Source organism: Bubalus bubalis, chromosome 3, assembly GCF_019923935.1.
Source record: "Bubalus bubalis isolate 160015118507 breed Murrah chromosome 3, NDDB_SH_1, whole genome shotgun sequence".
Classification (NCBI taxonomy): domain Eukaryota; kingdom Metazoa; phylum Chordata; class Mammalia; order Artiodactyla; family Bovidae; genus Bubalus; species Bubalus bubalis.
In genome coordinates, this window is record NC_059159.1 from 11,152,852 (window position 1) to 11,166,692 (window position 13,841).

General features: G+C 58.1%; 1 protein-coding gene across 1 annotated transcript; it reads right to left on the bottom strand.

Annotated features, from left to right (window-relative positions):
• Nucleotides 1-119: 119 nt before the first annotated feature.
• NPTX1 (neuronal pentraxin 1) lies at nucleotides 120-9,829 on the bottom strand. The gene is made up of 5 exons (XM_006064161.3): nucleotides 9,270-9,829; nucleotides 8,779-8,986; nucleotides 6,468-6,712; nucleotides 5,051-5,230; nucleotides 120-4,265 (listed from the first exon to the last, which is right to left on the bottom strand). Exons 1-5 carry the CDS (start codon nucleotides 9,711-9,713, stop codon nucleotides 4,044-4,046), a joined length of 1,299 nt encoding a protein of 432 aa, XP_006064223.1. The 5' UTR covers nucleotides 9,714-9,829; the 3' UTR covers nucleotides 120-4,043.
• Nucleotides 9,830-13,841: the final 4,012 nt, after the last annotated feature.

Consider the following 13,841-nt stretch of genomic DNA (forward strand, 5'->3'; position numbering starts at 1 on the left):
GAGGGGCACAGGGCAATGGGTAGGCGGGCATATCCTGGGAGGGCCCCTGAGGTCACCCAGTAGGTTGAGATGACATTTGCAAGCTTGAGGAAAGAAGAGATATTCCAAGGAGACCACAGTCTTTCTTCACTCTTTACTGTGTAAAAATAAACTCAACAATTCATGTCATTTCAGCAAGAAAATGAAAAAAAAGCAAGAATACCAGTAGAAATAGTGCATTTCCAGAACTGCTGATGGGAGGTGGCAGGTCCCATGGTTTTGACCCATTAGATACCCAAAAGGCTGTGGATCATATGAAAAATGTACAGCTTTGGTTAGCAAATAATGAAAAAGTAAGATACATCAATTCTCTTTCCTATTATACAGTATATACAATATAACAATATCAACCAGAGGGGGTTTGCTTTGTCATTGTTGATTTTTTTTTTTTTTTGGCAAATAAGACAAAATTGGGACTCTAAGTATTGGGCTTTTTTGTTCTCAATGACTTGTTCCCTTTCAACAAATGGCACTTAAGTCCGCTGTACATGGAAGTGATACATTTCCCATCATTAGTTGAATAAATTTACACACTGTGTTTTAAGAGATGAAACCATGACTGCTTTAAGCCACGTTTTGGTTGCCATAAGATTACAAAGGATACCATCTTCTTAATGTTCACAATTCAGAACCCTAGTTTCTTCTATCAGGGTTGGAACTGACCATCAAGTTCTCTACTCATTCCACTTGACAAGTCAGCTCCAAGACAGAGGGGCCACCATCAAGGACCAGAGCATATCCAGTCCCCAACATGTCTTTGAGAACAGGTGGCCCCTCTCTGGAGCTCATTGGAATAACTGTGATCCTCATGCCAGCCTCTCCCTTCCCCTTCACTCCCCACAAGACACCCCCTTGGTCTCAGGTCCCAGGGCTGGTGACAAAGTGATCTTTGCAGTCTTAGAAAATAAACTGTGAATCTACAAAAGGAACAGAAAGCATACAAAATGTATCTCTTTCTTCCAAAATACATGCTTTCAGTTCTACGTTTTGGCGGAGCCTGAAAAGTATTTTCAAGGGAAATATAGGTTGAGTTAATTTATAGGTTTGTCCTTTTCTTTCATAAAAATACTCTTGTTTTGGTAATAAACTTTTTCTTCTAGAGTAAGAGAAATAATACTGTGTTATCAAAAGCAAGAAGGCTTACGATTCAAGTGGGCTCTAAGCCCCCGAGGGCCCGGAGAGCCTCTGTCATAGCTCTGCCGCCTCGGACACCCAGGGAGCTGTGGGACACCAGCTCGGCAAAAGCAAACACTGTCTCGACAGTGCTTTTTTATCTCCTTATTTTATAAAATGGCTTACCTGAGATAGGCATGTATTATTCAGTGCAAGAGGGAACATCAATCAGATTAAGGAGTAGATGGAAACTATGTGGATTAGATTTGTGGCTGTGTCATCTACCTTTCTCGGGGCTGGCGAAGTGCCAAGTGTTAACACAGTGAGGGAGCCAGGGGCTTGGCACAGGCTCCAGTTGGGGCGGGGGAGGGAGTTAAACATCAGCTTCTGTCCCTGGCACCATGGGTGCATCAGGGGAGGGGCGAGGAGGGAGAACAGGTCGGGGAGGGGAGGCCAAAGGGACACAGGTGTGCTCTGCCCACCTTTAGTTAGGGCAGAGGATGGCTTGTGGTCCTGAACGGACAGCTCCCACCGCGCCCACTGGGGCAGAAGGTGGTCTGGGGTCCGATAGATCGCTAGATCGGCAGGGGCTGGTGGGAGGTGCCGAAGGAGAGCACCTAGCACACTCTGGGCCTTGCCTACAGCTCCGAGATGGCTGAAGTGAGGGGTGGGGCTGATCTGGTCTAGAGGGGGATTCCAAGCTCTCGCTCTCTCCCAACCACGGGCGATGTTAGGCTTGTTCTCAACCTACACGTTAAAAATACTTCTTGGTGTGTTTGGGGAGTGGGGAGGGGGAGAGGGACTCTGTCTCTCCCGTGATCTCCTCCGACACCCTTGGCTTGCTTACCCAGCCATTTTCAGTAGCTACATGGATGGTCACAGAACAAGGGGTGGCACTGGGCACACAACACAGAACCAGAGAAGTTCATGCAGGCAGGGGAACACACACCAGAATGAGGAAGCAAGGGACACACCGCCCCGAGGAACATGCAAACGAGAAGATCCCTGCAGATCCACAGATGCCACAGCCGGACGGGCTCTGACAAAGCACAATGGTCTCAGAAAAAAGCCACTGTTGAACCACAACACTCAGCCCGGCGCCTGGACCGCACCCTCAGCATGAGAGATGCATTGCAGAAAGGCGACTGGGTACCGTGCAGACACCCACGCAGACACCGACACAGAAACACCAACACAGACACACACAGATGCACTAGTTTCCGACACAACATGGACCTGCGTTTAAGGAGACAGGTGCCTCTGGAAAAAACAGAAGACAGAACACCTGCTCCTGCTGAAGAAATGTCTGCAGCTGTAGATGAGCCAGGCAGTGCAGTAGAATTTCTAGAAAGACTTGCCAGCCTTTTGCTAATTAGACTCTTGGTGATAGAGTCCAGGTGGCCCTTGGGTGTGTGACCCCCAGATGGTGCAACAAAGCAGGGAGCTCACCCTCCCCTGGGCATGATCCGTCTGAGTGCTCTTCTTCTCTCTCTCATTCAACACACGCGTGCATGCGCACGTGCACACACACACACACACACACACACACACACACACACACTTTTCTCCCCACCTTGGAAGGACTAGAAGGAGACGCACATGTTAGTTTTTCATGGGGAGAAAAAATGTCAAAGCTTCTGGACACTGATTGGGTGTCAATGTCACCAGCTGGTGACGGGTTGGGGGCTGCATCAGAACTTGAGCTCTGTAAGAGGGGGGGTGGGTTTCAGGCCCCGGCCTGGCCATGCCTAGCTCTCCATGGAGAGGTCTTTGGACTTGCCTCAGCCTGGGTAAAGAATATGGCTGTCAGAGTTACCACGGACCTGGCCCATTGACTGGCTGTGGCCTTACATGGCTGGGTCTCAATCAGAGTGTGGGTTTCCTGGTCTAAAAGGTCTGTTCTCCAGCTGACCCACTGAAGCCTCAGGTCATCCACTGCCAGAGGCCAAGGGGAAGGGTCCAGAGGTCCTGGCTTCCTGGGCAATGGGTGGGATGCTCCTCTCTTGGGGTCACCAGCTGGCCGCTGGAGGGGAGTTTGGGGAGGCGGGAAGGCTGAGGGCCACAGATGGGATACTGGGCCAGAGCTGGCTATGCTGGGTGGGCAGGCCAGCCTCCCAGGCCCAGTGCTGTCCTCAGAGGTCAACAGCAGGATGCCTGGCTCCTGAGGCTGGTGCCACCTCCTCTGCCCTCTTCCAGCATGTGGTGCCATCGCAGGACACGGTCTGCCTTCAACCCTTCAGAGAGAATTTACTTCTATGACAAAATACAAATTCTCCTTGGAGAGGTCCCTAGCCTTTAACAAAGCGCTAAAAGATATTTATTCTATCAATATAGAGATATGTCGCTCTGAAAACGGTTTGCAAACAAAGATGAACGCATGGCAGGAGAAGTTGCACCAGCCCCAAGGCACACGGGCAGCCACCAAAGTTGGCAAGTGCAGAGATTAGACCAGTCATGAGACTTCCCAAAGCCACAGAGAAAGAAGAAAAGGAATACCTCATTTTAAAAGAGAAGGCCTCCCCTGAGAGACAGATCCTTGTAGACACACACACACACAGTCACACTCACACACAGGTCCTCTCACCTACGTGTGCATTTTTCAAAATGTCTCAGCCGCCAGTGTCGGTGGTGAACAGGGCATGCCTGAGAAACAGCGCGGGCTCCTAGAGAGAAGAGGGGACACCTGCAGCAGATGGGAGCCGGGCCTGCTTCACGTGCACGAGGACGAGACCAGGCTGTGTGCGTGTGCGCATGTGCGAGGGCGATGGCCTTGAGTCATTCCTGGGGGAAAGGGAGAGAAGAAGAGACGACGGATCATCACCGCACAAGCAGGGGGAGGCGGGCGGGGGCTGGGGACCCGGGGACCTGGAGGCTCAGCCCAGCCCCAGGCCTCAGTTGATCTGGCGACAGGCTTCGAATGTCCACTTGGTGGCTCCACCGTAGATCTCGATGTGGGACTCGGCCCAGGCGATGACGTTGCCGGAAAGGGCCTTGGTGCTGCAGGTGGCCAGGTTGTACACCTCCCCCGGGGTCAGCTTGCGGTCCCAGATGTTGAAGTGGGCCAGCTCGCCCACAAACGCTTGGGTGGCATCAAACCCGCCACCCAGAGTGTCCTTCAGAGAAAAGCAGAGGGTGAGGGTGGAGGGGGTCAGAGCGGTGGGTGCTTATCAGGAGGGCCTCCCTAGCATATATGGCTCTCACGTCCACCTCTGGGCACGTCTGTCTCAGCTGTGCATCAGTCCCTGCCCTGCAGGGAGCTCAGGAACAGCAGTGATGCTGGCCTCCTCTGCCCTGGATGCAGTGTTTCTCCTGGGGGCACCTGAGAGGTGCCCAGTGAGGGAGGGTGTCAGCTGGGTCCATGGACAACCGTGGGAGCAGGGCCTGGGGGCCTCCCCTACACTCCCTGCCTCTCCCCAGGAAACTCTAATGTCACTCTTTGCCAGCCATAGCTGCCCAACGAGAACAGAAGGCCTGGGGCTCTCCTGCCTGCCGTTCCCTCCTGGGTGCCCAATGGGAGACAAACCACTTCCAGGAAATAAATTATGCATCACTAAGTGCACGATTGGCCTTCCCGTGCCAAAGAGCATTGCTGCAGTTGTTGAGAGTCTGGAGACAGAGGCCCCCCCCCCCACCCCCAGCCTGCCTTTCCTGAAAGCACCCACTCAGAGCCGGGACTTTGCCCAAACTGCTGCATCACTTGCTTCCACAGCTTCTTCTCAGGGGGAACCACTTCCCTCTCCAGCTCCCTCCCACTTCACTTCCTGCTGCCTTTCTCCCCTCCCTCCCAACACCCTCACTCTCCTTTCTCCGGCCTAGTCTCCAGTTCTGGGGCTCCTCCCCCTGCAGCCAGCACCCCCACATCCCCCTCACCCCCGTCCCTGCCCCCCATAGCCTGTACCTGCTCCTGGCCCAGCACCAGCACGCCTTGTGGCTTGATGGGGTGATAAGGTGCCAGGTTCTCGCCGTTGCCGCCCTGGGTGCCATCCTGGTAGGCTTCCCAGACCCCGTCCCGGGTGGTCCAGGTGATACAGATGTGGTGCCACTTGCCGTCATTGATTACAAACGGCAGCTTAGCCACCTGGGCAGGAGAACGACATACAGGACGTGATGGGAATGGGCACCATCAGGATCAATGATCGTCACTAGTTACTAGTTCAACTAGTTACTAGTCATAGGTATTTACAGTAAATATCAAGAGCCATTACTGAGTTCTTGCAGCATCTGCCCCTCGGGACTGTCAGGCCCATCCATTGACGGAGTACAGAATCACAAGGGAAATGGGACGCTTAGTCCAGATCCATCTGAATATGCAATCTCCTCAACTCCTACTCACCCTCCTCCCTCTGGGCCCATCCACAAAACCTGCCCTCGGATGAGCCACCCCTGGGGGCTGACTTCACTGCTGCTTTCTGGGCCTCTCCTCTCTTCCAAGGCTCCACCTCTAATTGCCAGATCCTCTGGGTCTAAAACCCGCCCAGCCTTTTTACAGAGACTCTGAAAGATGCCAGCGGAGATGGCGCCATGCCTTTTAACGCTCAGAGCAGCCCCTGACCTGGAATTTCACTTCCACTCTAACATTTCAGGCGGGGAGGCTGCTTCAGCTGACAAAAGAACCCTCACACCCTTTTAACTTGGGGACATGGGGCCCCAGAAAGGCACAGCCCTCTCTGGGCAAGGCATCAAGAGCAAAGGCTTGGACTCCAATTCTCAGTCCAGGTTTTAGACATTAACTACCAAAGCTGGCATGGCGATGAGGGAGTTGGAGAGCTGACAGCTAATCCCACAGCTAGCAGGGGGCCAAGATGGAGACGGGTTCCCTGGAGGGAAAAGGTGCCCTCTCCCAAGGGCTCATGCAGACCTGGCCTCCTCCCAGGGGCAGGGCGCTAAGCAGGATTGATTTAGACTCTCTGGGAGCATCCTTCCCACCACCCCAAGCATCTATGGTCTCCCAAATATGGGGGATAAAAGTCAGCTCCAAGGCCAGCTGAGGGAGGGAGTCAGGGTTTGATCAGCCGGATTGATTGGCCCCTGGATCCTCCTCCTCCACCCCCACCTGTGAGGCCTCTGTTTGGGAGGGTTCCAGCTTCCCCGTGTTCATGGAGCATAGCAAGGGTACCCCTCCTCATTTCTCCCAGTCCTCACCCTACCCCTCCCTCAGCCCTGCCCGGAGAGCTCTCCTCTCGGGGCCACAGTAGCTAGCACCTGAGGCTGTGTATCTCACCACCCAGACCTGCCCCGGCCACTGGCATGGACTGGGGCCCCGGAGGCCTCACCCTGCTGCCCTGCAAATCCAGAAGGAAGGGTGGGGGCTCTACCTTGTCGTTGATGAGGATCTCCATGGGGTTGTTGCCCCACTCAATGAGGACCAGCTCATTGGCCTGGCCGGGCACGGCATAGGAGAAGGGCGTGCCCACCCCCGGCGCCGCGCTGGACTTGAGCCACATGCACACCGTGAAGGCGTACATCTCCGGCAGGCTCTTCTTCACCTTGGCGTACATGTAGTTGGTCCGCAGTGGGAATGTGAGCTGGAACTTATCTCCAGGGCGGTTGTCCTTCTGACCTGGAGAGGACGGGACACAGTACCGACACCTGCACCTTGACAAAGCGCCCGTCCCAGACTGAAGCAGGCTTGCCAACCCCCCTGCCCCCAACCAGGCTCTGTGATGCAGACAAAGCAGACTCCTCTCTGTTCTGTAGATGCTGAAAACGAAGCTCAGAGAGGTCAAGTACTTTGCCCCAGGGCACAGGGCCAGAACGAAAGAGCTGGCCCACAGTCTCTGCACTCTGGGTCCGGCTCCAACATGGTGGCCCCCGTGGACAGGCTGGGATGGGGAAGCCCGTACACAAGAGGCTCTGAGTATCGGCACCTGAGCTGGGCAGTGGCATGCGGAGGGAGTGGGTCAGGACACACCCTGTAAAGCAATGCTTACTCAAAGGTGTGGCTGCAGAGGAAGGGGGTCTCCTCACCAGGAAAGAGGCTAGCTCCCCTCAGAGTAGCCCCTCTGGGAGCCCAACCTGATTCCATGATGCTGGCTGCTGCTCAGAACAGGCCCCTGAGGCCCATCACACTTCCCTCAAGGCCAGGACACAATGCAGCCCCTGGTCACTCATCTGACCCAGCCAATTCATCCTGAGGACTCAGGCTGTTTCCAGAATCCCATCCACCCCACAGGAAGGAGAGCTGTCCCCTCTGAGTCTCTTCAAGCAGCTCTGTCTGCCCCTGCAGAGAGGGCAGGTCAGCAGGGAGCCCGAAGGTGGCCCTAGAGCCAGGTTCCCCTGAGGTGACTGCTTTGAGGACAATGCCAATCATTCTCAGGGCGAGCTTCCGGTGTGTTTCCTGAAAAATCATACTCAGGGCCCCATCGCCTCCCTTTATACTCAGCCACCAGCTCCTCGTCTGTCGGCAACATCTCCAGGGAATGCTTGTCTGCCCTGTCCCAACTCACACACACACGGTGGCTATGACCCTGGGCATGGTGTGACTGATTCCAGTCAAAACACTCCAACCCAGCAGTGGGCATGGGCACCCGGCCCAGAGCCAGGAACACACACCCACCAGCTCCAGGGTGTACACGGGGTGCTGCCAGGGAGCCCAGCACTAAACCGGCCCTCTAGGCCAAGAATTATTTCTAGAAGGCATCCTACTGGGTCAGCTACCCCACCCCCTTCCTCTAAGCCAGATGTCAGGGAACAGAGCAGGGCTGGCCATGTTCCCCTTCTGTCTCAGGCTGGCAGCCCCCTGCCCTTGGAGCAGATCTGGTCTCTCTCCAGGGGGTGCTCTTCATTTCCCCAATCTCCCCCTTCTTTCTTCCTCCTCCCTTCCCCGATCTGTTTTTCAGTTACATAACGTGCCTTAAGATGGCACTGTTTAAATCCATCCAGCACATTTTGCAGTCCGAGAAGGGTCACGTGGCCCTGCTCCCAGCCTTGCATCCCCCCGCCTCCCCTTTTACAACCTTGTTTGATTTCTGCGACTTCAAGGCTGAGCCTCTCAAGCTCATCCGTGCGCCCGGCGAGACTGGGACTTGGGTTTGTCGACTTGAAACAGCAGGGCAGCATGCAAGATGCCTGAGCTTGGGTCATTTATAAGAGAAAACCACAGGAGTGTGCTCAGGGCTGGGGAGGGGGGACCTGGAAATCCCTAAAGGACGCCAGGGGCAGCAAGGAACTGGGAGGAAGCCTGCTCAGGGCCCACATCTGCCGTGGACCAGGAGGACCCAGCTACAGCCCATGCCCTGCTCTCTGCTGGGGATAGGGACTGGCTAGAGCCAGGGTTTCTTAGCCAGGGAGGACTTGGTCCAGCCATGGCTCTAGTGCAAAGTTGCTGAAGACTAAACAGATCAGACTTGGAAAATTCCTGTGAGTGTGGCAGGGGAGCAGGGAAGGAACCCCCGGCAATCCCTTCCTCACTCTGTTTCCCCAGATGTCCCAAGCCCAGAGCACCCCAGCCCTGCCAGGAACATCAGCTGGAGAACCTAAGGTAGAGATGGTGGAGGAGCTCAGGGCTTCTACACTCCCGACCTGAGCTGTGCAGGAAGCCAGGGCCCGAGGCCGGGTCCCACTGGTCCTGGAAGCTGAGATAGGATGCAAGGACCCCCCCTCCCCACCCCTCCCCATGACCACTACCTTTCTCGAGCTCGCTGATCCGCTGGTGCAGGGAAGTCAGGGCGCTTTCGATCTTGACTCTTTCCTCGGTGTCGTTTTTGGGGCCCCCTTTGCCCTCCTCCAGAGTGTTCACCCGAGACAGCACCTGCCTCTCCAGGTCATCGATCTTGCTCTGCAGCAGATCCTTGAGACTGTTGGTCTGGCTGGAGGAATTGAGCCGGCTGTACTGCTGCGGGGGTGCAAGGGCGGAGGGGAAACCATATCGTTACGCCTGGAGTAGGGACCGTGCCGGGAGGCCGGTGGCGCGGTCCCCTCAGGGCGACTGCGGGGGCGGCCTGGCAGGGAGCTCGGGCTAGTGCCCGTTCGTGGGGCCCGCAGGCTTGGGGAGGCCTCAGCCAGGCATCCGCACCCGGCCGAGACCGGGTTTGGGGGTGTCAGGTAGGGTCGGGAATGGAAGTGGGGGAGGGCAGAGGGGCACGTGAGCCGGAGGGGAAATAACGGCGCGCGCGGACCTCGAGGTTCTCCAGGCGGGTTTTGAGCGACTGCAAAGTTTGCCCGAGTTGGCTGAGCGTCTCAGCGGCCGGCGTCCGAGACAGGTCGCCCATGGTGTTCTTGCCCGAGCCGGGCTGCTTGCGGCCGCCGCCCGTCCGCGCCTCGCCCGCGCTCGCGTCCAGGGTGCTCTGGCTCTCGCAGCGACCCAGCTTGGTGGTCAGCTCGCGGATGGTCTCCTTCTGGCTCAGGATGGTCTCCTTCTGCTGCAAAACGGTCTCTCGGAGCTGCAGCACGTTGCTCCGGAGCTCCTCGGCGCCGCCGGCGGCCACGGACGCGGCGCACATGTCGGCGTCCACGGGCACCGAGGTGCAGATGAAGCGCGTCGGCCCGAAATCCTGGGCCCCGCTGCCCAAGAAGCAGAGGGCGAGCAGCGCACAGGTGCGCGCGGCGCGGCCGGCCGGCATGGCTGCGGGCGCTGGGATCCGGCGCTCCGGGCCCGGCTCGGCTCGGCTAGGGCTCCGCCGGCGGCCCGCGCTCTGGGCGCCGCGCTGCTGGCTGCTCCGCCGCGCAGTCCGCACCGCCGCGCTGTCCGGCCCCCACTGCCGCCTGCGCTGCGGAGCCCGCGCCTTTTATGCCACCGCGGGAGGGGCCTCGGCGCTGGCGACGTCAGCGGGGGAGGAATCCCGGTTTAATTGTCTGCGGCCCGGGCCCACTGCGCGGCTGGGGTCGCAGGAACGTGCAGTGGGGGAGACTACCTCCCAAACCCCGGCGCCGCCGTATCTTTTGCACCATCCTCTACCCACTCGCCCCTGTCCCAGCCTGCGCCGCTTCCCCGAAGGCACCGAGAGCGGAGGGAGCGGGGTGTGGAGAGTAAGGTGGGCCGGGCCGCGGCCCCGGACTTCTGGATGGGCCACCTGCGTGCTGCTCCAAATCTCCAACGGGACTTGGGGCACACGGGAGGCCACGGCGGACCCGAGGGACAGAATTCGGCTCACCCTGCTGAGCTGAACACTCGCCGGGCCTCGACCGGGTCCCCAGGGACTCAAGTAGTCCACACCTGTGTGCCGGGTTGGGGGCGCCGGGAGCAGAGCCTCTCTACCTCCCCAGGTTCCAAAGCGGGGTCGCGGGGTGGCTCCAAGTTTCTTCTATGTCCGTATGGGGTTGTAAAGATGCTACACTCCCCGGGTCGCGGGGCTTCCCTATGACCTCGCTCTCGGCTCTCCTGCGCCCCCACCACCCCGGCTCCGGGCTTTGGAGACTGGCAACATCTCCCGGGAATGACAGCCGCCACATCGTGCTGGTGGGGCAGACGGGCACTTCTCGGAGGCGTCCCTAGCGGATTAAGCCTTTCCTGCCAGCCCAGCGGGTCCGATTCCGAGCAGACGGCGCCACCGGGGCTGGATGCTCACTGCAGCTTCGGGGGGAGGCGCCGCGCTTCTGCAAGCTGACCCTTCCGCGCTCCCGGAGCGCCTTCCCACAGCGGAGATACGAGGGCACGTGTGCGTGTCCGTGTGCTAGTTGGAATGCATCCGTGTGTCCATGTCTGCGTGTGTCCGTGTGTGTGTTGGGCTTTCTGGATCCCATGCACCCCAGCTCTGCCCACTTCTCCGCGGGTGGCGAGGGGTCCCGGACTTCGGAAGGGGGGCGTCACCCCTGAGGAGCTCCACACTATACTACGTTACTCATAGTCACCCCACTCACCCACCCACACACTTGAGCCATTTTTTTCTGGGCAGCGGCGCCGCGGGCTTCGACTCCCAGTTTCCCGTCCGGTTTCCGGTGCCCGGTTCCCGGCTCCTGACTAGGACCTGAGTCCCTGCGAGTCAGAGCCAAAGGCGCTTCGGAAGCCGCCGCTCCAAGCTCCCACTGTACAGAGGAGGCGCCAAGATTCCGGGATCCGACTGCAGGTGACAGGTCGAGCCAAAGAGACAGTCCCAGTTGGGGCAGCCCAGCGGGCGCCCCCGCCCCACACCCCGAGCCCTTCATTCTCCTCCTCTGGGCGCCGCGATGGCCCAACAGCTGGGAAGCTCCCGGGTTCCTGCCCGGGGCTGACTTCTGCCCGCGGGTTGGAAATGAAGCCACTCTATTGAGACCTGTTTGATAAAACACGATCTCCTCCCTCTCCGCAGCCTCCTCCCATCCCCGGGGCTACCCGAGGTCACAGTTGTTTCATTGCTTCAGCCGTGAACCCTCCGCTAGCCCGGGGCTGCGAGCCGGCGCGGCCCTCGCTGGTCCATTGGCCTCCGCTTCCCGGCGCCAGAGGGACCCCGCGGCCCGCACGCGGCAGGTCTGGGCTCCGCGCGACTCTGTCCGGGGCTGTGCGGGGTTTCAGCCCCCGGGGGGCCGCGCTCGCCCACCACCGAGCGCCGGGACCCGCTGAAGCTCACGGCCCGCCCCTGGGCCGCGGGAGGGGCTGGCCATGACTGTCCCACGCCTGTCTGCGCCTCAGGCCAGCAGGCGACTCCAGAGGAAATACCGCGCGAGGGGCGCGACGACTTCTGCCCCCCACTCCCTTCCCGCGACCGGATAGGGTCACTTTCCCGGCCCAGGGCTTCATTTGATCGGAGGCGGTTTCCCGCGGGACCTGGTGGGGAAGCTATCCGGGTGCAGAGGGAGCGCGTGCCCAGAGATCAAGTGGGCGTGGGAGAGGAGCCCAGCTGGGCCTGGCAGGCGGTGTGGACTGAGCGGGAACCCTGGGCCTGGCCTTGCCTCCTGAGCCGCAGGAGGCGCAGGGATTTGCCCGAGCAAGTCAGGGACCTGGGCTTTTACTTCCAGAGATCTCAGTGGTTGGCACCCAGGCACCTGGGCCCTGAGAGCCAGACTTCCCCTCCCCCCTCCTCACCCCATCTCTAGGAGGGAAGTATGGAACCCCAAGGGGAGCAGACTGTGGTCAAGGGCCCAGGACCCTGTGGTCCCGAGGGCGACCTCTGTGGAGCACCCTGTCTGCCAGAAGGCAGTACTGGGGACAACTGCAGCAGACATGCGGGTCTATTGGGAGATGGGGGCAGGGCGCACTATGGCAGCTCTCTGCCTTCTTGAAGTCTTTTAAACTGGACTTCAAGACTCTGGGAGGGGTGGAAGATTCAGTTCTGGTAGCTTTTTGGCCTCCTCTCCCTCCCTAAGGGCTTCCCACATGGTGCTAGGGGTAAATAATTTGCCTGCCAATGCAAGAGACACAAGAGACACAAGAGACGTGGGTTTGATCCCTGGGTGGGGACGATCCCCTGGAGTGGGAAATGGCACCCCATTCCAGTATGCTTGCCTGGAAAATTCCATGGACAGAGGAGCCTGGAAAGCTATAGTCCATGGGGTCGCAAAGAGTCCCGCACCACTGAAGCAACCGAGCACACAGCACTCCCTCCCTAGAGTTCGGGAAGTATCTGGCAGTTGGGGACTAGAGAATGAAGGGCTGCCTTGCCTAAAACTCTCGGGGAAGGAACCTCTAGTTGCTTAGCTATCTGGTCTGGAGGTGCGGGATGAAGGGGCACCCTCAAATGTGTACATCCGATTTTCCCCGCCCAGCACTGCAAACCCCAGGCCTGCAGCAGTGGTGGGGATGGGGGTGGGTGTGGGGGAGGAAGTGCCGTGGAGTTGGGAAGAGATGTGCAGGATCACACAATGATGGGGTTTTCCCACCTCACAGACGCAATAGATATGAATAATCTAAAAAGCATAGATAATAGTAAAGTGTAGTAGAAATAATTAGAAAGTGATGAGTTCTACCTATTACCTTTGTTCTTAGTATAATTTCTATAATTGTGAGTTTGTATAATTTACATTTTAATGATGACTGTGTTTAACCATCAGCTTGCAAATTCCTGAAAATGTAGCAGTCAGGTGGAGCCAGTCAGCTGGGCACGTTACTGGTGGAAGAGGAGGGAGAGGTCTTCAGAGGTTAAACTGGGGGTTGGGAGGAGCAGGTACCTCAGTGCAGGGAAAGTAAAGGGGCAGGTGGGGAAGTGTGGCCCGAGGCTCCCTGGCTGTAGCCAGCACAGTAAAGGCAGACAGGCATAGGAAGGCTAAACAGGTGGGCCGGGTGCTTATTCTGAGGATATCAGTGCTGTTGAGGGTCTCTACTCATTGGATGGCTGGAGCCCACCCAGGGAGGGTGTTCAAGCCTGGTGCTGTGCCCAAGATCCTCACTCATCCTGTGGGGTCTCCTGGCCCTGTTCTTTTCAAGGGCCAAGGCCATGAGCTGGTCTAGGGCTGGAAAGAGCTCCCCTCATGGCGGGTAATGGGGGTTGATGAGTGGGCGCTGGCAGGGCACTGGGAAGAGCTGGGAGAACAATGGACCTGGACCAGGGCTCATCCACCACTCAACTCTGAGCCCATCCAGCACAAGGTATGTAAGGGTACACCTGCTTTTTGAAATAGCTGCCCCTGCAGGGAGAAGGCTGGGGAGTAGAGGGGGAGAACCAGGCAAGGCCCAGGGACCCCATCTGAGAAGAGAAGAAGGCCAGTGTCCTCACTGATCCAGGTGGGACCCTCAGACCAGAGTCAGGCCCAGTTTACTGCAGAGGACTTGCTGTGGGCCCTCCTGGGTCAGCTGCCATCTCACCTAGGATGGGAGGACACTGTGATAATGTAAGTGG

Excerpts from the sequence above, each read along its gene's own strand:
- NPTX1 (XM_006064161.3), bottom strand. The coding sequence starts at position 9,713 with ATGCCGGCCGGCCGCGCCGCGCGCACCTGTGCGCTGCTCGCCCTCTGC. Across the intron at positions 8,987-9,269 it reads CCCGCCTGGAGAACCTCGAG|CAGTACAGCCGGCTCAATTC; the intron begins GTCCGCGCGCGC and ends GCACCCCCGCAG. Across the intron at positions 5,231-6,467 it reads AGATCCTCATCAACGACAAG|GTGGCTAAGCTGCCGTTTGT; the intron begins GTAGAGCCCCCA and ends TCTCCTGCCCAG.